Source organism: Chelonia mydas, chromosome 27 (assembly GCF_015237465.2).
Source record: "Chelonia mydas isolate rCheMyd1 chromosome 27, rCheMyd1.pri.v2, whole genome shotgun sequence".
Lineage (NCBI taxonomy): Eukaryota > Metazoa > Chordata > Testudines > Cheloniidae > Chelonia > Chelonia mydas.
In genome coordinates this window covers 8,756,316-8,777,624 of record NC_057860.1, presented here as the reverse complement: position 1 = coordinate 8,777,624, position 21,309 = coordinate 8,756,316, and the positions used below count along the sequence as shown (strand labels likewise).

Here is a 21,309-nt window from a genome sequence, read left to right as displayed (position 1 = left end):
AAGGGGATGGCGGGGGGGGTCTAGGGGGGCCGCAGGGCCCTGGCCAGGAAGGGGTTAAGGGGCTAGAGAGGGGGCGGACAGAAGGGCCCCGGGCAGGGAGGGGTTAATGGGCGGGTCCCGGGGCGGGCACGTGGGTGAGCGCGCTCCCCATTGGGCCGCGGGGGATGTTTTTGAGCGGCGATTGGCGGCGGGCGGCGGGGGGGCGGGGCCGGCGCGGGCTGGGCCGCAGGCCGCTGTCAGTGGCTCGGGGGCCCCGGGCGCGATGCGGCTGCTGCGGGCCCTGCTGGGGAAGGCGGCGCGGGCCGCCGGGGCCCCGACCTACATCGAGCACTTCAGCAAGTTCTCGCCCTCGCCGCTCTCCATGAAGCAGTTCCTGGATTTCGGTAACTGCCCCCCCCCCCCCGGGCCCCGCCCCCGGCCAATACCCCGCGGCCCCGCCCCCACCCGGGCAACTGCCCCCCCCGGGGCCCCGCCCCCGGCCAATACCCCGCGGCCCCGCCCCCACCTGGGCAGCTGCCCCCCCCCCACCTGGGGCCCCGCCCCCGGCCAACACTCCTTGGGCCCTTCCCCCAGCTGCTCCCCCCCCCCCCATCAAATACCCCACGGGCCCTGCCCTGGCCAATACCCCCCCCCCCCGACCCCATCCCTGCCTGGGTAAATACCCCAGGCCCCTCCCTCTCGTAAATGCCCCCGGGCCCCTTCCTCCTGGATGAATACCCCCAGGGCGTGCCCCCTCCCGGGGTAAATACCCCCTTGGCTTTTCCTGCGGCGGTAAATAGCGTCGGGTTCATACAGCCTCCATCGCCCGGTCAATATCCTCCCTCCCCAGCCTGGGTAAATACCCTCTGGCTCTATCTGTCCCCTTCGCCGTGGGCCTTTCCTCCCCCCTGTGTGCGCTCCCTGGGGTACGTCACCCCTCTGCCTCCCGCCTGGGTCCAGCCCCCTCCACCGCCCATCCGGGTGCATGCCACTGTCCCTGCCACGTACCCCCCGCCCCCCCCCCCGTGCATAGACCCCCCCCCAGGTAAGTATCCCGGGGGCTTGTGAGGGGCAGGCTCCCCTTCTACTCCTGTGAAGCCGTTCCTGGACTGTGGTAGTTACACCCCGCAACACACACACACACACATTGTCTGGGGACCTACCCCCTGGCACTGGGGGCTGGGGGGCCATGGGGCAGGAGGGGGACAGTCTCTTCCTCTTCCCCCCACTGCCAAGGAGCAATTCCGGGCCTGGAATCAATGCCCCCGCTCCCTGCCTGGCGAAAGACCCCTGGGGTGGCCGGGGAGGGGATCCATGGGGCAGGTTGGAGGCAGGGCTGCCTTCTCCCTGCCCTGTTGGCAGTATGCCCGGAGCGTGGGACATTGCTGTTCCCCTCCCACCCACCCTTGGGGGCACGGAGCCGGGGAGATCAGGGGCTCCCTGCTGTTCATGTTCACTAACCGCCCACTGGGGCAAGGGGGTAGCAGTGGGGCTGGCTTTCCCTATTCTCTTTGTGGAATAGTCCCTGAGTAAATGCCCCCCCGGGGACAGAAGGGAGGTTCATTGGGGTAGGAGTGGGGAGCAGCTCTTTCTAGAACAGTTCAGGCATTTTGGAGCTATCCCCTGCTCCCAGGGCTTAGGGGCAATCTGGCTATGGGGCAGTGGTGCTGTGGGGGGCAGTGATGGGGTTGGGGGGAAGGTGAGGTCCATAGTAGTGGCCCGACCAGGGTTCTGAATTCCTGAGGGGCGTGGGCTTAACACAGTGGCTAAGTGATTCCCTCTTGGGGCTGGGGGGCTGATTTGCCCCTCTAGCTCAGTGGGTCGGGGTTTGGGCTTTTGGTGCCAGAGATCGCTGGTGCTGGCCCCGCTGGTGATGCAATGTGGGGGAGTCATTACCAAGTAGGGGGGCTAGGAAAGGGCTAGAAGGACTATAGGGCTGAGAGTGGGGGCTGGAAGCAGAAAATCTCCCATATGATCCTGTTCTCTGGGGAGTGGAAGATGTCAGGGAAACCAGTGGGTAGGATGGTGAATGAAATCAGTGGAGGGAGAGTAGGGAGTGGTTTAATTGGACTCCCCCCCCCAAGCAGGAGCTGGGGGGGGAGGAGAGGACTGTGACTCTTGTCCCTGAATTACAGCAAGGTTTGCTCTCCGCTCTTCTAAGGAACAGCTGTGGGAGATGGTGAGAGGTTGTTCTTTGCACGTTGGAACACACTCCGTCCATCCCCCCCACACCACGTATTCTGCCCTCCCTCCCCCCTCTGGGGCGTCTGACTCTGATACACCCAAACCCTCCAAGGATCCTCCCCCCTGGAAAATCCTCTTTGAAAACAACAGGGTGCTGCCTTTCTTTGAGGTTTCTGGATATAACCCCTCCCTCTCCAGACTGCTGCAGGCAGCCGCAGCCCCTCCCTGCTGCTTCCCAGCCCACTAGCTAGAGCAGGGGGCTCCTGGGTTCTGTTCCTGGCCCTGCTGCCGACTCCCTTCCTGGCTCTGTGCCTCAGTTTCCCCAGCAGTTGCATGGGGGTAGCGAGACTGAGCCACGGCCCAGGGCAGGCTGGGAAGATGGATTCACTGATGTACATGGAGATCTGCGGTCTGAAGGAGATAGGAAAAGGCGAAGGGGTTAATTGCCGTAAAGTATTTGAGATGCACCGCAGCACCCCCTTCTCTTCTGGCTGTCCTTAGACGTGTGCTGAAAGGGAGAGGGTGCCGGTGCCCTCTGCCTTGTCATAGAACCATTCGTCGCTCCTGCCACCCGGAGGCAGATCCCAGCCCCCCTGTGCTCACTGCCCTCCATGTCCATTTCGCGTGGCTTCTCATTCCAGAACAAATGTCAGGCCTGCCGGGGCTTTCAAAACGCTAGACAAAGTCCCTGCCAGGCCTGGCTGGCTGGCGCTGCATGGCAACCTGCTGACACGCATGCTGGTGTGTGTGTATGTGTGCGTTTCTCTCCCTTCCACTAGCCACTTGTCTGGCTCGCCTGGTCTCATTGCAATGCTGCGTCAATAGCCTTCGTTGCCTGCCGAACAATCCGTGCCGTTGTTTAGCTAGAAACTGCCAGGGATGTACGAACGTGCAGGAGCTCAGGTTACATCTGTACATTTGTGTGCGTGTGAGTTACACACACACACACACACACCCCGCTACTCCTCTCTACAGAGTGATGCCCTTGTTTACCAGCCTCCCACCTCTTCTCTTCTCCCTGCAGCTATTTTATAGCCCTGCTGGGATCTTACACTAATCATCACCCACTATTTTTTTGTTTTCCTCCTCCAGACCCTCCTTGAGCCTCTTGGCCCAGGTCCCGGTCACTCGGGTGCTTTTGACTGTGGGTGGGTTTGTTGGTTGGATTCCTTGCAGAACCTGGAGTTGCTGCCAGTGTGGCGGTTAGTTTCCTTTCTGCTGGCCAGTGTAGGGAGTTCCCCGGTCATTAAGGCTCCTGGCGTCTCTGTCATTCTGCGGCAGGGCAGACCTCTCCTTAGGCAGCCTGCCATCGTGCCGTGCCGTGCTTAGCCAAGCACGGGACACGTCAGAGTTCAGGAACACGCCGCGATGCTTCAGGACTGTGTGTACGCTGAGTGCCGCGCATGCCACGTGTGCCAGGCGCTGGTCCCTGGGGCTACGAGGACCCAGTGTTGCAATTTCTGTGGTCCCTGGGGACCCCAGGGCTGAATTCTCTATTACTGCTACCCCCACTGTACGGATGGACACATGCCCCCACGGTGGTGGCAAGGCATTCGAAGTCTGGCCTGGCACCTTTCAATGGTACTTCCTGTGCCTATCACGGGTAACAGGGAGCCAGGGTTCGATTCCAGAGAGGGAGCCTGAGAAATGGCTCCTGGACCTGGGGAAGGCAGCCAGCGTGCCCACTCCCAACCTGGGAAGGCAGTGATGAAATATAACCGTACAGGACTCTTTGGAGGCCCTGTGATTGGAATGATGTGTACGGATGGAGGGATCCGAGGCACAGAGAGGTTAGGTGACATGCCTGAGGTCACTCTGTGAATCAGTGGCAGAGCCAGGCACAGACTCCAGTCTTTTGCTCAAACCACAAGATGACCCCACCTGCCCTGGCCTCGTGGACATGCCTTCAAAGTGATAGGGGTATTCTCCCCATTTCCCACCTTGGGCAGGGCAAGTTGAGCAGTAATGGGCTGCAGCCTGGGGTTAGCGTGCGACCTGGCCTCCCTTGTGAGTCTCTTGTCCAGTATCCCCTCCTGGAGCTCGGCAGCTGGATGAGGTGACTCTGGTGGAGGGAGCAGCAGATGAGAAGGGCTGGTCTGCGATTGGCAGGAGGTGTGAAGTGATGGGGACAGCTTTCCTCCCCCTCCCCGTCCCGAGAGCTGTGCCCAAGACCCTGATGGAGTTCAGCCTGTTGCAAGGGAGTGTGGCCTAGTGGTTAGATTGGCTAAAGCTGTACTCAGTGGGGGAGCGTGGGGGTCTGAGGTGTAATGTTTGGGGATCAGCATGAGATCCTCTGATGCAAGGGGCTGTAGTGGAGGAAGGGGCTGGAGGAACCAGGTAAATGCTCTGGGTGAGAGCCTGGGAGTCCAACTGGTGGTCTGATGTACCATCCTGAGCTGATATTGGGGGCAGGACAGGTGGGTGCCTTCTGAAGGGATAGGTGCCTACTTCCCCGTCATCAGGCTGGGGGTCACTGAGATCCTGCTTTTCTAACGGTGGGGCTTCTATCTCTAGGGTCCAGCAATGCCTGCGAGAAAACCTCCTTCACCTTCCTCCGCCAGGAGCTGCCTGTCCGGCTGTCCAACATCATGAAGGAGATCAACCTGCTGCCAGACCGGGTCATCAGCACACCCTCGGTGCAGCTGGTGCAGAGCTGGTGAGTACGATGGACTGCCAGTCAAGGGGGTGGGGGCGGGCAGTATTGCTAATCTGTGTTTATGTTGGGGGCACGGCACTGCTAGCCGGGGTGGGGGGGAGCATGGCACTACTAGCTTGTGTGTGTAGGGAGACACTGCCAGCCTTTGCCTGTCTGCCCCCATGTCCCACCGCACCCACCAACTCTCCTCAGCAAGCACCTTGCTCACCTGGTCTGGGTTTACATGTAACAGATGCAGGAGGAGAATGAGGAAGGCAGCTCAAAGACCCTGCCAGCTGAGGGGCTCTGGAATGGACATACTGAGTGCAGGGGCGTGCAATGGCACGGGGGGGGTAGGGGAGACAAATCAGTGATAACTGGGGACTGAGACAGTGTATACGCAAGAGACCACTTCTAGACTAGGGGCTCGTCTACACTGGAAATGCTACCATGGCACAGCTTGCCACTGTCGAGCTTCAGTGTAGGGACTACCTACGCCAATGGGAGGTTCTCCCATCTGCGTAGGTACTCCATGTCCCCGACAGGCAGTAGCTAAGTTGATGGAAGAATTCTCCGATCACCCTAGCACTGTCTACACTGGGGGTTAGATTGGTTTAACTACGCTGGTCAGGGGTGTGGCTTTTTCACAGCCCTGAGGGGTGTAGTTAAGCCGACTCAATTATCTAGTGTAGCCCAAGCCTAGGAAAACAGGTTGTTTTCCTTGATTCACTAGTTAGCTACTGCATTTTGACCTCTAGTGTAGACAGGGCTTAACCCCTGTAAAGAACAGCTAGCTGACAGATCATGCTGAAAAACATGTCTTCCTAGACAAGACGTGGGCTCATTAAATTGTGCCAGGACAATGGACCAGCTGAGCAGGATCAGCCCAGCACGTAACAGTTGGGGTTTTTCACTTAACGCTTCGCCCAGCCCTGGGTAGAACCCAGTTGGGTTTAGTTGAGGAGCAGGGAGATTTCCAAACCGCCCTTGGGGGAAGTGCGTGCTCCCTGATACTCCCACCGTTGTGGCGCCCCGGCCAGGTCACCCTGAGTACTGCAGGTTTCGGGGCAGCGACTGTATTTAATACCTGAAAGCCCGCTGGCCAGCAGCCCATGCTTGGATTTCTTCTTCCCCCTTGTACTGGTATGGTTCAGTTGTTGTCATTTCAAAGGCACCAGCTGCTCTGCTCTGGTGAGGTCCTTATAGGTTTGGGGGCCCACAGGCCAACAGGAGGGGGAAGAAATGGGAAATGTCCCTTTAAGACACCCCCCCCCCCCCCAGTTCCCGGCCCCTGCCCACCAGACAGCAACAGCCTGAACTTTGTCCTACTTTGGAGATCACATGAGGGCTTGTTTGTGCAGCCAGCGATTTCCTCTTTTCACCCCAGAGGCTGCCCAGACCAGCTGAATCCCCCCCCCGCCCCGCCCCCTGGGAGCTGGGGGGCAGGAGCCTGAGTTAATAGTAGCCTGGCCCTTGCCTGCAGCTAAGCTGCACCCTGGAATTTGCCCTCCTGGAAGGTGCATTCCTGCATCAGTGATCCCATGGGGCTGGCCATTAACCCTTTGCTGCCTGCTCCAATGTCTTCAGCCCTCCCATCTCTTCCCCCCCCCCCCCCCCCCCCCCCCAATGTCTGTTCAAGCAGCCCCTGCTCGGAGGGGTCTGGGAGGTCCCCTGGCTGAACCCCTCTCCAGCATGAAGCTCTGTGGTCTGTCACTTCTGCTCAGGAGGCTCGACCCGGAGACCCATGGGAGCCCCCATCGCAGCACCCCTTAGGGCGCTCAGCAGGGTATGCTGTCAAGCAGTGTCTCCCGCCCCTCTGAGCCTCCCTACACCAGTGCCCTTGCAGGCCACCTGCTAGTCCAGCCCTGGGCCCCCTACACCCAGCTTTGCCAGTGCCCTTCTGTGCTGCCTTGGGCTCCCCACGTAAGTCCACGCACTCCAGTCCTTCCTTGCAGCCCCCCCCTTGCTATTCCAGCCCTAGGCCCCCCCCACCCCCCCAGTTCTGCCCACATGCTTGGGTGCTCCGGTGAGATCTAGACTGCTCCAGGACCCTGACCTTCCAACATCCCTTCCGTTCCAGACCAGCCTTCTCTCTACTTGGCCAGGGCCCTCCTGCTACTCCAGTCCTTGCTTTTCTGGCATAAGCCCTGCACCATGCTGCCCTGCGTGGTGGCTCTGGTGATGGGGCCCAAATGAGCACTCTCCTTACACCCCTAATCCCCTTGTGACTGGTGGCGGGATCTGCCCCGTCATCTCTGGAGGCGAACCGCTCCTGTACTCATCCTCCTGCACCCTTGGGAATCCCATGATCAAAACTTCCTGATCTCACAGGACTGGTGCCTTTGCAGCTGCTTCCCTGTAACTTAAATCCCCAAGCAAATATACCAGAGCCCTGGGAAACCATTCCGTGCCCACGCTTACGACCGGCCTGCTTAGGTGTTTGCAGCTGTCATGGTGCCCTCTGGAAGGAGCTGTGTCTCTGAAGGGAAATTGTAACCCAGGGGAGGGGATGGGCTGCTACCGTGCTGACTGGCTGCTTGCTCCCGGTTCGACTGGCAGACATTCCCGATGAGCTGAGGCTGCAGAGTGCAAGGTGCGCTGCCTGTCCCAAAGCCTCTGGCATGGTGCAGGCCCGGGAAGTCGCTCTCTGTACTCCTTCACTGGTTGTACTTCCTATCATGCAAGGCACTAGGCTAGGCCCGTCTCTGCTGTCCCTATGTGGGAGGAGGGCTGGGTGACAGTGCTCTAGGGGATGGTAGGCAGTGGGTTAGGGAGCAGCTCTGCCTAGGCTGGGCTCCCAGAGATGGACCTCTGGAATATGCAGTAGTGGGTGGGGGATGCCCTCGATTCAGTTAGCCCGAGTTGTAATGGCTGCAGGTTAAGATCCTGTCAGGTGAAGCTGGGCTGGGTTGGTGTTTGGAGGGGAGACCTTTGCAGGAAGCCCAGGTGCCTGCTGGACGCTGTGGTGGTGGCTCCAGTAGGAGGCAGCCTTCCCCCGTAGTTCGGCACTAAACCAGTGCCTGCTGCATTGCATGGGGGGGCTATGTTGCTGGAGGTGCCAAGCAGTGATCCTGCCTGTTAAAGATCCCAGAGTGTTCTCCACTTCCTGTCCTAAACTCTTGGGGGGTGGGGGTGCGCGCTGCTACTTCCCACTCCAGAGCTGGCTGCATTTCAGCAGTGGATGAAGCCATTCCTGTTTGTAAAGTGCGCTGCCTAGACTCTGTGGGTCCTCTTCCCCCCATGGAGGCGGGTAGTGGGGTATTGCTGTCACACACAGTCTCTCCAGGGCCCCTGCCAGTTGAAGGATGGGGATCGGGGCCACTCTGCGTTGATCGGGACTCCCAACATGCGGCTATGGAATATAAATGGAACCTGCATCCCTGTTCGTCCCCACTCCCTTACAGGTACGTTCAGAGCCTGCTGGACATCATGGAGTTCCTGGACAAAGACCCTGAGGACCAAGGCACCCTGGGACAGTAAGTTGGGTGTGGGCTGAATGGGTTAACAGACTAAGCCCAGGAGGGACCCTTCAGTCTGCCCTCCTGTGTCCACAAGCCAAAGGTTTTTTCCCAGAACCTGGATTGAATCACTCCCAGTGATTGAGAGTCCACGCCTCTGGTGAGCTGTCTCCGTGTTGAATTACCCTCCTGGCTAGCAAATTGCAGCTTATTTCAAGGCTGAATTGGATCTAGCCATTGGATCTTGTTATGCCTGCGTCAGCAAAATCAACGCCCCACCCCCATCTAGCCAATATCTTTCCCGTGCGCGGGTGCCTAACACCGTGATCCAAGTCACCTCGCACCCTGCTCTTCCGTAAACTGACTAAGTGGAGCTCCTTAAGCTCTCGCTGCCAGGCTTACTTGTGCGGCCGCTGAATTCTCTCCCCTGTGTCCGCCTCCCCCTTTAAGCGTGGAGACCGGAAATGGACTCAGTATTCTAGTAGCCGTCTTGCCAATGCTGTGCACTTGTCTATTTCTGCTTGATATCCCTCTGTATACACACCAGCGTCACGTTAGGCCCCTTAGCAACAGCGTTCCCCCGAAGTCCTCCTGTGAGTTCTTGCTTCCCAAGACTTAGTCTCCCCTCCTTTAGGTGTAATCTGCTTTTCTTTCATCCCAGATGAGTAAACGTCCATTTGACTGTGTTACATTGTGACCAGGTGACTCAGAGAGCTCTGTAACGTTAACCGATCCTCCTCATTATCTGTTACTCCACATGGTTTTGTGTCATCTTGCAAACCTAACCAGCAAAAATTGTATATGATTTTTATCAATGATCTAGAAGATGTCAAATAGCACCGGACCAAGAACCAGTCCCTGGGGGACCCTGTGAGAAACCTGGGGGGATCCTGCCCTACTCAGTGATATCTCCCCACTAACAACAACATTGTCACTGAGCCGGTTGGCAATCCATCGAACGGGTGCCTTGTTAATTCCATAAAATACAAAGTTTTTTTCATCAGAGTGTCATCTGGTACTAAATCGAACACCTTGGAGTAATCTAAGGATACTATGCGCAGTTTATCAACCAGACTTGTAATCTTGTCAAAAAAAAAAGATAACAGATTTGTTTGATAAGACCTCGTTTCCATGAAACCGTGCTGACTGGCTTTAGTTGTATTGTTCGTCTCTAATTCTTTGATAGAACAGTTAATCGAGACTCTGTTATTTGCCGGGGAATCACATCAGCCTAACTGATCTATAGTTCTCTGAGTCATCCCTTTGCCCCTTTTTAAATATTGGGACTGCAATGGCAGGCCTCCAATCTGGAATTTCTCTTGTTTTCCCAGATTGGTTAAAAATTAACACTTGTGATATAGCTGGTTCCTTTAACGCCCTTGGATGTCAGTTATACGGGCCCTTGCATTCTCCCTTGTTCCAAATGGTGAATTTTCTATTCCAATGCGATGGATATGTCATCCTGCTTCATTCCAGATACACAACAGGAATCCCTATTGAACTTTGTTGCCTTCTCTGTATTGCTATTTATGATTTTTACCCTCTGCATCTAGCAGGGGACCGATACCTGACTAGGGATTCCTTTTGTATGGCCGCATTGAACAGGACAGTCATGCTTTCTTGCTGCCCCACCTCCGGCTCCCAGATCCTGGCAGGGACCTCCGCTCGGGCTGGGGTTGGGCGTCAGTGTCACTGAAATTTTATCACAGATCCCAACTCCCTCCGCAGCCCCCCATACCCCCCCAGTCCAGAGCTGAATTCCAGCTATGGCACTTCAGCCATCTCTGATGTTACGTGCGCCCTGGAGATCTATGTCAGCTGTGCAGTGGAATCTGCTCCGGGATTTCCCAGGCAGCTGCGCCCGCGTTAGGGTTAGAATGGGGGAGAGAGCTCCCTCAGCCTAGGGGAACCTGGACTGGATTGCTGTGCCCCCCTGGAATGTACTGGGGGTCTTGCTGTCCCCTGCCTCCTTGTTGTAGCCCTCTGGTTCCAGGCTCTGGGAAGCTGGCTGTATCCTCGCCTCGCTCTATGATGAGCTGCTCACATCTCGCGTGGACTAACCCCCCTCATGCTTTCCCTTCCTCCTTTTCCCAGGTTCACGGATGCCCTGATCACCATCCGTAACCGGCACAATGACGTGGTGCCCACCATGGCGCAGGGGGTGATAGAGTACAAGGAGGCCTACGGGGATGACCCCGTGTCCAACCAGAACATCCAGTACTTCCTGGACCGCTTCTACCTGAGCCGCATCTCCATCCGCATGCTGATCAACCAGCACAGTGAGTGACGAGCGCCCAGCCAGGCCTGCTGTCTCCCTTGGAGCGGAAGGGACTGAGTGGGGGGTGGGCTGCAGAGGAGAGGTGGAATGAGGCAGGGATCAGATCCTGCGGTGCTGGGCGCAGGATTGAAAATGTACGTCCAGTCTTTCCAGGCTACTGGACCCCCTTTCAGGAGTCTGGTTGGTCTTGCGCACCCCCAAGTTTCACCTCCCTTAAAAACGACTTGCTTACAAAATCAGACCTAAAAGCATAAAAGAGTCACTGGATACTATTACTGAGAAATTGCCGACTTTCTCCTTTTCACCCTATAATTATAAAATAAATCAATGGAATATTAATATGGTCCTTACATAGAGAGCCGTATAAACGGGTCGCCGTGTGAATGAAATGTTAGTTTGTACTGACTTCGCTGGTGCTTTTCCTGTAGCCTGTTGTAAAACTAGGCAAATATCTAGATGAGTTGGTGTACCCCCGGGAAGACCTCTGGGCTAGACTAGAAGGAATCAGGGAATAGACCCTATAAGCAGGGAGATTTCAGCAGGGGACTGGGGCCGAGGGGTGGAATTTGTGGGTGGGTGGGGAGTACTGGGACAGAGTGACAGGGTAGGAGAGATGGAAACTGTCGTGCATGCTCTTGATCCTTCTGGGGACCCCCTCAGACTTGTATGTTCCAGTCTGTGCCGAAGTCCGTCCTCCCCATCAACGCACATCACCCCTCTTCGTCTTCCCCTCCGTCTCTTTCCTTGCAGGCCTGCTCTTTGATGGCAGCACCAACCCTGCTCACCCCAAGCACATTGGCAGCATCGACCCCCACTGTGACGTGTCCGAGGTTGTGAGAGGTCTGTGCCCCATAATGGCTGAGAGGCAGCATCCCTACAAAAGGGCGGGGGCCCCTGCGTGGGGGAGCAAAGCAGGCTAAAGGGTCTCACCAAGATGAGGTTGCACTGGGGGCTCGGAGGGGACACTGGCTGGCTTGGGAGATCAGCTGTGGGAGCCGGTTCTGATCCGTGCCAGACCAGCGGGGGCTGAAGACAATTTGTTTGGAAGCTTCTCTGTGTGACGAGTTCGGTGGATCTCAGCCTAGGTGCCGGTGGACAAGCATTCCTGTGACAGATGTCAGACTGCCTCTGGGGTACCCCAGAGACGCCAAGCACTGGTGGGCCACAGTGACTGAGCTCCCCTTGTCCCTAAAAGGGGGGTCCCTGCCAGGCAGGGGACACTGGCACAGGGCAGCCTGGGGGAAGTTCACCCAGCTGATGCCCAGCTTGTCCTTGTTCTGGGAGTAAATATCCCGCTCCAGTCTGTCGTTCCCAGCGCTGTCCATGCTGAAATTCCTTGTCTCCTATCCCCTTGCTAAGTCCTGAGCCTGTCCCAAGGGGAAGCAGGCACTGAGCTCCACTCTCTTGGGTAGAATCTGTGCCGATCCCACCTCTCTCTGCTCTCCAGATGCCTACAACATGGCCAAGCTGCTGTGCGACCAGTATTACATGGCCTCACCCGATTTGGAGATCCAGGAGGTCAGCGGTGAGTCTAGAGGGACCCATAGCCCCTGGGGACAGGGGGTGGGTGGGGATGATCGTGGGGTAGCAATTGAGCCTGGCGGGAAAGTGAGTTGCTTGTGGGGTGCAGGGGTTGGTAGGGAGCAGCCAAGGGCAAGGAGCTTTCTAAGGAAGCTGTCACAAGGTGGCTGGCCCTTCACGGGGAGCAGGGCCCAGCCTGGCCTGTGGCTGATCAGCGACCTCCCTGCTGAGATGGATGAAGTGACTCTAAAGTGGCTCAGTTGAGGAAGGGAGCTGCAGGAAGCAAGGTGGCCTCCGTAGTGCAGGGCGAGAGAGACAGAGGAAAGGCCTCGGGGCCGCTGCAGCCCGCTTTGCGCAGCGGGTAGCTTTGTATGTGTTACGCTGAGAGTTTGGTGTCTGAAGAACAAAACCGTGCCCTGAAAGACGGGCCTGAGCCGTCCTTGGGCGTCAGTCCTTCCTGGGCTGGGGGAGTCAGGCCAACAGCTTACAGGAGCATTTCCCTTACAGCCGCTGTGTTCTTTCCCTTGTAGCCAACAATTCCAAGCAGCCGATCCGCATTGTCTACGTCCCGTCTCACCTCTACCACATGCTCTTCGAGCTCTTCAAGGTAAGGCTCCCAGCTCTATGGTCCTTCCCCTGTAGCACTCCTTGCTCCGCAAGGAGGTGACGAAGCTGGAGAGAACCATGGTGGAACTTGGCATCCTGTCTGCCAGACCCACCGACGGTTCCCTGTAGTAGGCACCGGAGTTTCCAGCTCCTGCCTCTGGCGGTGGGTGAGGTGGAGGCCAGGGAGTCCATGTTTCAGGAGGGGATTGTGAATATGTCACCTTTTTCTTCTGGTTAAGAGATGAGTAAAGGAAAGCACTTTTTCATCCACAGTGTTAACCCGTGGAACTCATTTCTGCAGGATTTTTGCCTAGGGAACTAGCTTTAGTTAAACATTTTAAAGAAGGAATCGACTAATGGTAAGTCCAGGACCATCAGGCATCTGCAGATGACCGGCTCAGGGTCAGGAAGGAACTTCCTACCCTTACAAATACTGCACAAATAGGTGCATTGTGGGGGTCTTTGTACCTTCCTCAAGCATCAGGGCAGGCAGGGGCCAGGCTAGAGGGGCTATCATAAAATCCCTGATGACCTGCTTCTTGTCTCTGTTCCCTCGGAGAATGCCATGCGAGCCACCGTGGAGAGTCACGAGTCCAGCCTCCGACTCCCAACCATCAAGGTGATGGTAGCACTGGGTAAAGAAGATCTTTCTATCAAGGTAGGTGGCCTGACTGAGGGTCCGAGGGATAGAAAGGGACCCTCAGCATCAGCTGTACTGTGGGGCACAGGCTAATTCCCCAGGGAGCTCACTTTTGTCCTGGGAGTTCTCTGCAATGCAGCAGGTAGCTGAGCGGATGTGGTCTAGTGGCTAATAGGGGATTGGGCAAGCAGACCCCCTGAGTTCTGTTTGACTATCTGACTTGTTGTCACCCTGGACCTGAGACTTTGGGGAGATGTGTGTGGGGGGGTATTTAGCCCACATCCCCAAATGTTGTCTAGCTTCCCTCCTCCAGTGCAGCTCATCTCTGCGGCTCATCTCTGGGATGCTTGTAGCCAGTCCTTGCTTGGGAGCCTCCAGCTTGAACCCTGAGGCTGTTTTCCCTGCTCCCCCAGCCTCACGGGGGCATTTCCTCCCGTCAGGAGGGCTGGACAGAGCACCCTGTCTTGGCCTATTGATGCTTCCTGTGTATCAGCCAGCAGCCGGCGCTGCTGGGCTACTGGGATTTCTCCCTGAGTGTGTGTGTGGGGGGGGTGGGGGCGTGGCTAGCACACCACTGGTCAAGGCATGTGGGGAGTCGCCAGGGGCTGCTGACGTGATGTCCCATCGCACAGATGAGCGACCGAGGTGGTGGGGTTCCGCAGCGGAAGATCGAGCGGCTCTTCAGCTACATGTATTCCACCGCGCCCACCCCCCAGCCCGGCTCGGGCGGGACACCCCTGGTACGTATCGGATCAAGTCGGGCCCCCCTGGATGTCCCTGCAGGTAGCACGTTGGTCAGGGTGATTTTGTGGGGCTGTGGAGGAGGTGGGTGAGTGGGTGGAATTCCCTAAGTCCTTCCGTGTAACCACCCTCCCTGTCCAGAGCTGGGTGCAGGGGATTCCAGTAAGCAGCCTGCACAAATACTGATCTGCTTGGATCGCCTGGTGATGATGGCGGAGGGCCTTCGTTTGACAGCCAGGAGTGGGAGGAGGGTTTGGGGGGTTCCTGATGTCTGGGTGGAGTGATGTTGGGGGAAGTAGGGTCTGGTGGTCGGGCAGTTCGCTGAGACCTCTGCAACCATAATCACCTGTCGTCTTCTCCCCGCTCCACCAGGCTGGCTTTGGTTACGGCCTGCCCATTTCCAGACTCTATGCCAAGTATTTCCAAGGGGACCTTCAGCTCTTCTCCATGGAGGGTTTTGGGACAGATGCAGTCATCTACTTGAAGGTGTGTAAATCACCCCCCGTGTCTCTCCTTCTCAAACCCGCGGGTTCAGGCAGCTGCTCCCCTGAGGCCTCCCAGTCCTGTCAGTGGCAAGCACACCATGTGGAGGTGGGGGATCTAGAAGAAAGGATGTCCCAGTGGTTAGTGGGCCCGCCTAGGTCTTGGGAGGCCTGCATTCACGTTCCTGCTCTCCCGCAAACTCCTTGTGTGACCTTGAGCAAGTCCCTTAGGGCTCGTCTACACAGGAAAGTCTTCCTGGCCTCATCAATAGGACTATACCGGTATAATTCCCCATATGGACGCTCTTATACCGGAATAAGTGTGTCCCCATGAGGAGTTATACCAGTATAACTACATTGGTTTAAATTCAGACACTGGCTTACTCCAGTATAACTTTCCCATGTAGCCAAGTCCTTAATCTCTCTGAGTCTCAGTTCATTGCCATCTGTCACGCAGGGCCGGCGGCACCGCCCGACCTCACGTATGGGCAGTGAAGATAAATGAAAGCTCGCGAGGCGTGCAGATGCTACTGCACTGAGGACCAGAGATAAGTGCTTACACTGGAGGGGTTTGCTGACGGTCCCCAGCCCCTGGCTTTTCCTCTTCCTTTGTAACAGACAAGAAAATGATCCCTGCCCCATGTCATGGACGGTGGGTGGAGTCTCCAGATCTTACAGACTTGTCCCCATTGATCCTGTCCCTCCTTCGTGAAACTTACTTGGGTCAGTTTCATTTTGTTCCTAGCCACTTCACAGCTACCCCCAAAGGCTCATCTTGTCTCTCAGCCAAGCGTGTCTCTGTTCAGGATCAATTCTTGACTAAGATCAGTGATGTAGCCAGGGTGACTTAGGTAGCCACTGGAGCAGGAGCTTGGGTCTGAGTCGGCCCTGCCCGTGGGTATGGGAGTGGGTTCTTCGGATGCTGGGTCAGGCTGAGAGGTGATGTGTAACTGACCGACTCCTCGTTACACTCCTAGCTCTGGAGTCTCAGGGCTTGTCTGCATCAGGGATTTTTCGCTCTTCGTGAGTAGCTGTTTTAAGTCACACTGCTATTAAATCATTTAAATATAAATATTCAAATATTAATAATCCTATTCAAGTCAGGTTTCAATCGGGTGAAGACTTTGTAAAAGCTCATTTGAAAACGTCTGCTATTGCAACTGTGAATTTTAGATTTTTTTATCACAAGCTAAATTGTAAATACTGTTGTTTTCCTTCAGTGCTGCTACAATTAGGGGTATTGCACATGAATTTTACAAAATGTCTATAAGCCAAAAAAATCTGAAAATGTAAGACCCTGATCCTGCGAATGCTTAAGCAGGTATGTAACTTTACTCACATGCCTAGTCTCATTGACGTCAGTGGGATTACAGTTAAGCACATGCCTAAGCGTTTGCCACATCAGGGCTAATATTGTAGCTTTATTAAACTTTTATTTTATTGGCATAACATTTTTGAGCGAGACGAGGTGGGGGAGGTAGTATCATTTATTAGATCAGCTTTCGTTGACGGAAGGTAAATGCTTTAGAGCCACACAGAGCTCTTCTTCAGGCCTGGGGAAGGAGATCAGAGAGTCTGAGCTAAATACAAGTTGGGACAGATTGTTAAGCGTCAGGGGTTATCCATGTTGTAGAGGCCACTTGAAATGAAGTTGTCAATTGAGGGTTCGGTTGTTATGCGTAAGGAGGTTGAAGCGGGCAGTTAAGGTTTAGCCAGGTAGTAGGAGGTTTAGCCAGGTAGTAGGGTGAGTTACAAATTGTCGTAATGAGCCATAAAACTCTGTGGAGTCCATGGTTTTGAGTGTCTAGCAGAGTTAGGAATTTGAGGTCGCAGGCTCACCTTTTGAAGGTGTTGTGTAGATTTTCCTTGAGGAGGAGTATTGAAAGATCAGATCTAGAGTGATCGCTTTGTGAAAGGATGGTAGTTTTGTCTTTTATCACTTTTCTGCATGAGTTCATTCAAGAGCATAGTGATCGTTTGGTTTCAAAACCCTCATGGTGGTTGGTGGGACTTTTGAAGCCCTGCATGAGGAACCCCACATGTAGTGTGTAGGACCAGGAATCTTGAAAGTTGTGTTGGGGTGGAGGGCGGGGTATTGATCAGCAATGGAGATATGTCTGCAGGCTTAGCATGTGGTGTTCTGGCAGGAGATGCTGCTGCTTTGAGATGGTGCGTCCTGGACTGTGGGAAGCTGTAACAACACTGCACAAAATCTTTGTCAGTTCAGAACAAAATTGTTGCAGTGTGAACTGTGAAAAGTTATTTCGACTTTCAATACAATGCAAATGTTCTCAATGACTCTGTTATACACACAGGCCAACGTTTTCAAAAATAAAGAGGAGCCTAATGTTAGGTGCTTTGGAAAAATCCCAGAGCCTACGTAATTCAAGTACGCACATCCCATTGACCTCAAACCCCATTGGAGGCATATTAGCCTGGTTGAAGCATTTCAGCTTTCTCGACTTGTGGGAGTTCAATATATTGGAAGTGGCATTGGCTGCAAACAGAGTCGGGGGTATCTGCTTACCGCTGTTGTGCCAGAGTTTGCAGTTCTCTGTTGATGCCCTGGTGCTGTCTTTTTCAGCACAGATGAACATTTTGTGTGTGAAACTTTAGTAGAAAAAAAATCTTCGTCAAACCTGAAATTCTGTCACCAACCAGGAAGCTAATTAAGGGAAGATACAAAACATCCACGTCAGCCAGTTAAAATGGGGGGAAAGTAAAGAACCAGCAACACATCAAATAAAAATGATTAACATTTTTAAAAACTGGGATTTAGATCAATTAAAGAAACTCGTGGTTTTTATTCACCCAGCTGTAGCTAACCTCAGTATATAGACACTCCCTTGATGCAACTGCTCCTGGCTTCAGTCCATAGTCGGTGCATGGTCCGGGGATCAGAAGTACTGCATTCAGACCGACCCTTGTGCAAAAATCCACAGAGACGTGATTAAAATCTTCCTTGTGGAGGGAGCCGGTGAGGCGTTAGAAGTAGAGCAGGTTGGAAGTTTTCCGACAAAACTCAGTGAAATGTTTCACTGATTCTGTTACAGATTTGACAAAACTTTTATTGAAACACAGGCAGGCTTCACTGCCTCTTCCCCCCTCCCCCACCCCAAGCTCTGGGGGCCAGGCAGCCCGTTGCTGGCTCCCAGAGCTGGGGGGTTGGCAGAGAGACAGAGCCCTCTGGCTCTCTGCCCCTCCAGCAGCTGGGCTTGGAAGGCTCTTGTCAGTTTCACAGGTGAAATTGACAGGAGCCTTCTCTGAGGGCAGCTGGGAAAATTCCCTTTCAGGTGTCCCAAAATGGAATCTGTCTTTAAATCCTTCCCTGTGAAAAATTTCACGGACTTGACGTTTCATCCTGATGCGAGATGAAACTTTTTCAGAAATGTGAAAATGTCCATGGGAAAAGGATTCCCTTTCTCAGCTAGCTCCAATTAAAAGCCCTGGGGAAACAAATGCAAGATCTGACCTGCAGAGACTGCTTCCCCCCGGCCTGCCCCTCTCTGAATGCAAATTGCATTCCAACACACACACTTCCCCCAGCTCCGTGGCCAGGAAATGGAAGCAAAGAATCATAGGGTTTGAGTAGCAGTCTTTGATATCAAACTCCTGTATCATGAAGGGAGCCTAGTAGTCAGGGCAGGAGCCTGGGAGCCAGGACTCCTGGGTTTCTTGGATGGAGGGCTTCAGAAGAGGGCAGAACGTTGCTCATGCCCTGTGTCCGGAAGAATTCCAAAGCACTTTACAGGCTAACACGTGGCATGAAATCTGCCTTGAGTAGGGACCAGGCGGGAAACGGCAGAAGTTGGTTTTGAACCATTGTCCAGATTCTACCAGACGTCTCCGAGGGATACTTCCTAGTGGCTGGCCGTGCCATTGGGAGGATGCTTGGAGGCCATGGGGCCTTGGGGCTGGGATTCACTGCAGAGAGAGCACTTCTCCTGTCCACTGACGTGCGGTTACCCACAGGCCTTGTCGACAGAGTCCGTGGAGAGGCTGCCAGTCTATAACAAGTCGGCCTGGCGCCACTACCAGACCATCCAGGAGGCAGACGACTGGTGCGTGCCAAGTACGGAACCAAAGAACACCTCCACCTACCGGGTGACCTAGGCCCCCGGGTGCAGCTGGTGGCACTTGGAGACGGAGAATCTATCCACATCACAAAAACCACATTAGGAGAACTCGAGTGATGGACTCTTCCTATTGACCAGTCTGGCTAACGCTCCGCCCAGGGCGTGAATGATTTCTTTTTACGGTATGTAGCGTGCAGTAGCCCATGCCCACCACTGCCTGGCGTCTGCTGGGCTCCCCCATCCTTACCCTAAAGAGAGCCGGGCAGGCTCCGGGCATCTCCCGTTGTTGGGGGTTTTACCCATAATCCTTTTATTCACCACAGATCTGTTCTTTGCCTCTGCTTGCCACTGGGAGGGGGAGGACAGGAATCAGGCTGTGGAGACGGCTTTTATGGTTACGGGGGAAACCAGCCCTCAGGCCGAAGAGTTTCAAATATGGGGAGAGAGGAGGGGGCAGGTGGGGAAGCCTTGTAGGTTCAGGTGTGGGGTGGACAGGGGCCCAGTAGAGAGAGCCAGGAGGGCCACGGACTCGGACTCAGACTCGGTCTGTTAGGCTGGGGGAGTTGGGAGCCAGGGCTGGAGCACCTGTGGGGGGAGGTGTGAGGAGAGTCAGGTGTGTTGTGAGTGATGGACTCTTCCTATTGACCAGTCTGGCTAACGCTCCGCCCAGGGCGTGAATGATTTCTTTTTACGGTATGTAGCGTGCAGTAGCCCATGCCCACCACTGCCTGGCGTCTGCTGGGCTCCCCCATCCTTACCCTAAAGAGAGCCGGGCAGGCTCCGGGCATCTCCCGTTGTTGGGGGTTTTACCCATAATCCTTTTATTCACCACAGATCTGTTCTTTGCCTCTGCTTGCCACTGGGAGGGGGAGGACAGGAATCAGGCTGTGGAGACGGCTTTTATGGTTACGGGGGAAACCAGCCCTCAGGCCGAAGAGTTTCAAATATGGGGAGAGAGGAGGGGGCAGGTGGGGAAGCCTTGTAGGTTCAGGTGTGGGGTGGACAGGGGCCCTGTAGAGAGAGCCAGGAGGGCCACGGACTCGGACTCAGACTCGGTCTGTTAGGCTGGGGGAGTTGGGAGCCAGGGCTGGAGCACCTGTGGGGGGAGGTGTGAGGAGAGTCAGGTGTGTTGTGAGTGGGGCGGGGGAGGTGCAAGGAGTGAGTGGGCTTCCATGCTTAGGGGCGTGTGGCCTAGGGGGCTGCTGGGAGGTGCCGGGGTTGCCCTTTTCTGAGCTGGGACAGTGGGATGGCATCAAAGGGAAAGGGAGGAGGCTGTCCTCAGTGCTCCCCTGCTTGGGTGGGGGTAGGCATTAGAACAGCCACCTGGGGCAAGAACAGTTCCCCTTGTTGCCTGGGGGAGGAGTTCGCAGTGGGGTCCCCCCAGATCTGATGCAGCAGCCATCTCTCTCTCTCGGCTGTGTTTTAAACACGAGGCATTACGGTGCCTCTTTCCAGCTCAGAGCCGCTGTCCGGGTCTGTCAGAACTCGGGACCCGTTCCCACTGACTGCCATACCCGCTGCTTGGCGCTGGCTGGAAGACGGAACGGTCTGAGGCGAGCTGGATGAGTTTGCTCTGCAAGGCAAAGGCAGGTGCTGATCTGGTGGGGGTCAGAGGGATTGTAACTTCTTCGGTGTTGTCTGAGGCCTGGGCTCTGGAGGTGCCCTGTTCTCTCTGCCCGCCTCTCGCCCGCTTTCCTGACCCGTTAGGTGTCTCTGTCCTTTTCGGGGAGCTCCCCTCGGCACCAGCTGCTCCCTGTGTCTTCACACCACTGCCCTGCACGCCCCACGTGTGATTGATTTCCATGGCATGCTTTTATGTACTCTGGAAAGGATCTGCACAGATATATATATATATGCTGTGGGCAGAACCCTGTTTCTGCCCCAGACACGGTGGGTTAAGTCATGGGCGTTCATCCCATTGTTGATCCATAAAGATGACATTGACCAAAACCGGCCTGGCGTTGGTGTTGTTTTCTTTGCACTTTGCGGGGTCCCAGCGTGCAGCGAACAACGCCCCCCCGGCAGTGGATTTCGCATCCTGCCTTCTGCATGGGCCCAACCCGCTTAGTAAGTTGAGTGTTAAAACTGGATCCCATCACCTCTCCAGCCAATTAGCCCTTTCAAATATCTGTAAGGTAAGTAGTCTTTCACACTGGAGCTGGGCAGCAGGAGGCCTGGGTTCTATTCGCAGCACCGCTGGATGAGCTTGGGCAAATCGTGTCGCTGCCCTGTGCCTCAGTTTCCCCTCCCACCTTATCTGTGTTTATTTCGATTGTAAGCTCTTCAGAGCAGGGTCTATGCAGCTCCCAGCATAATGGGACCTCAATGCTGCTGTAGTATAATACTATTAGGACTCCTGGGTCCCCAGCTCGGCCACTGACTTGCTGTGTGACCACGGGTAAGTCACTGGCCCGATCTCTGCCTCAGTTTACCATCAGTATGACGACACTCAGCTTCCCATAGTGCTTTGAGATCCCCTGGCCAAAGGGACCTTTTTCCTAGCAAGCATGGAACGATATTCCCAAGGGGGCACTGGGCGTCGCAGGCAGAGCTGGGAATGGAACCCAGGAGTCCTGCTTCCCTGAGCGGCACCGTGCAGGCTGTGGCCGCATGCTGCTCTCTGCAGGGCACTGACCTGTAGGTCAAATTTCCCTGTCTGCTTGGTCCTGGGCTATCTGGCTCTGCAGAGCGCTCCAGGGCCTTGTTTAT

At 55.4% G+C, this 21,309-nt stretch overlaps 1 protein-coding gene across 3 annotated transcripts; it reads left to right on the top strand.

Moving 5' to 3' along the window:
- The first annotated feature begins 206 nt into the window (after positions 1-206).
- On the top strand, positions 207-20,550 carry PDK2 (pyruvate dehydrogenase kinase 2). Of its 3 annotated transcripts, XM_037886661.2 has the most exons (12): positions 211-383; positions 4,678-4,819; positions 8,203-8,274; positions 10,351-10,535; positions 11,285-11,374; positions 11,982-12,059; positions 12,586-12,662; positions 13,221-13,319; positions 13,934-14,041; positions 14,415-14,528; positions 18,497-19,213; positions 19,725-20,550. In XM_037886661.2, exons 1-11 carry the CDS (start codon positions 263-265, stop codon positions 18,635-18,637), a joined length of 1,227 nt encoding a protein of 408 aa, XP_037742589.1. In that variant the 5' UTR covers positions 211-262; the 3' UTR covers positions 18,638-19,213; positions 19,725-20,550. The 3 variants fall into 3 exon arrangements, with proteins under 3 accessions (XP_043392596.1, XP_037742590.1, XP_037742589.1); XM_043536661.1 differs by lacking the exons at positions 18,497-19,213; positions 19,725-20,550 and adding an exon at positions 14,637-14,942 and having other exon boundaries at positions 207-383; positions 14,415-14,580; XM_037886662.2 differs by lacking the exons at positions 18,497-19,213; positions 19,725-20,550 and adding an exon at positions 14,982-18,490 and having other exon boundaries at positions 208-383.
- The last annotated feature ends 759 nt before the right edge of the window (positions 20,551-21,309 follow it).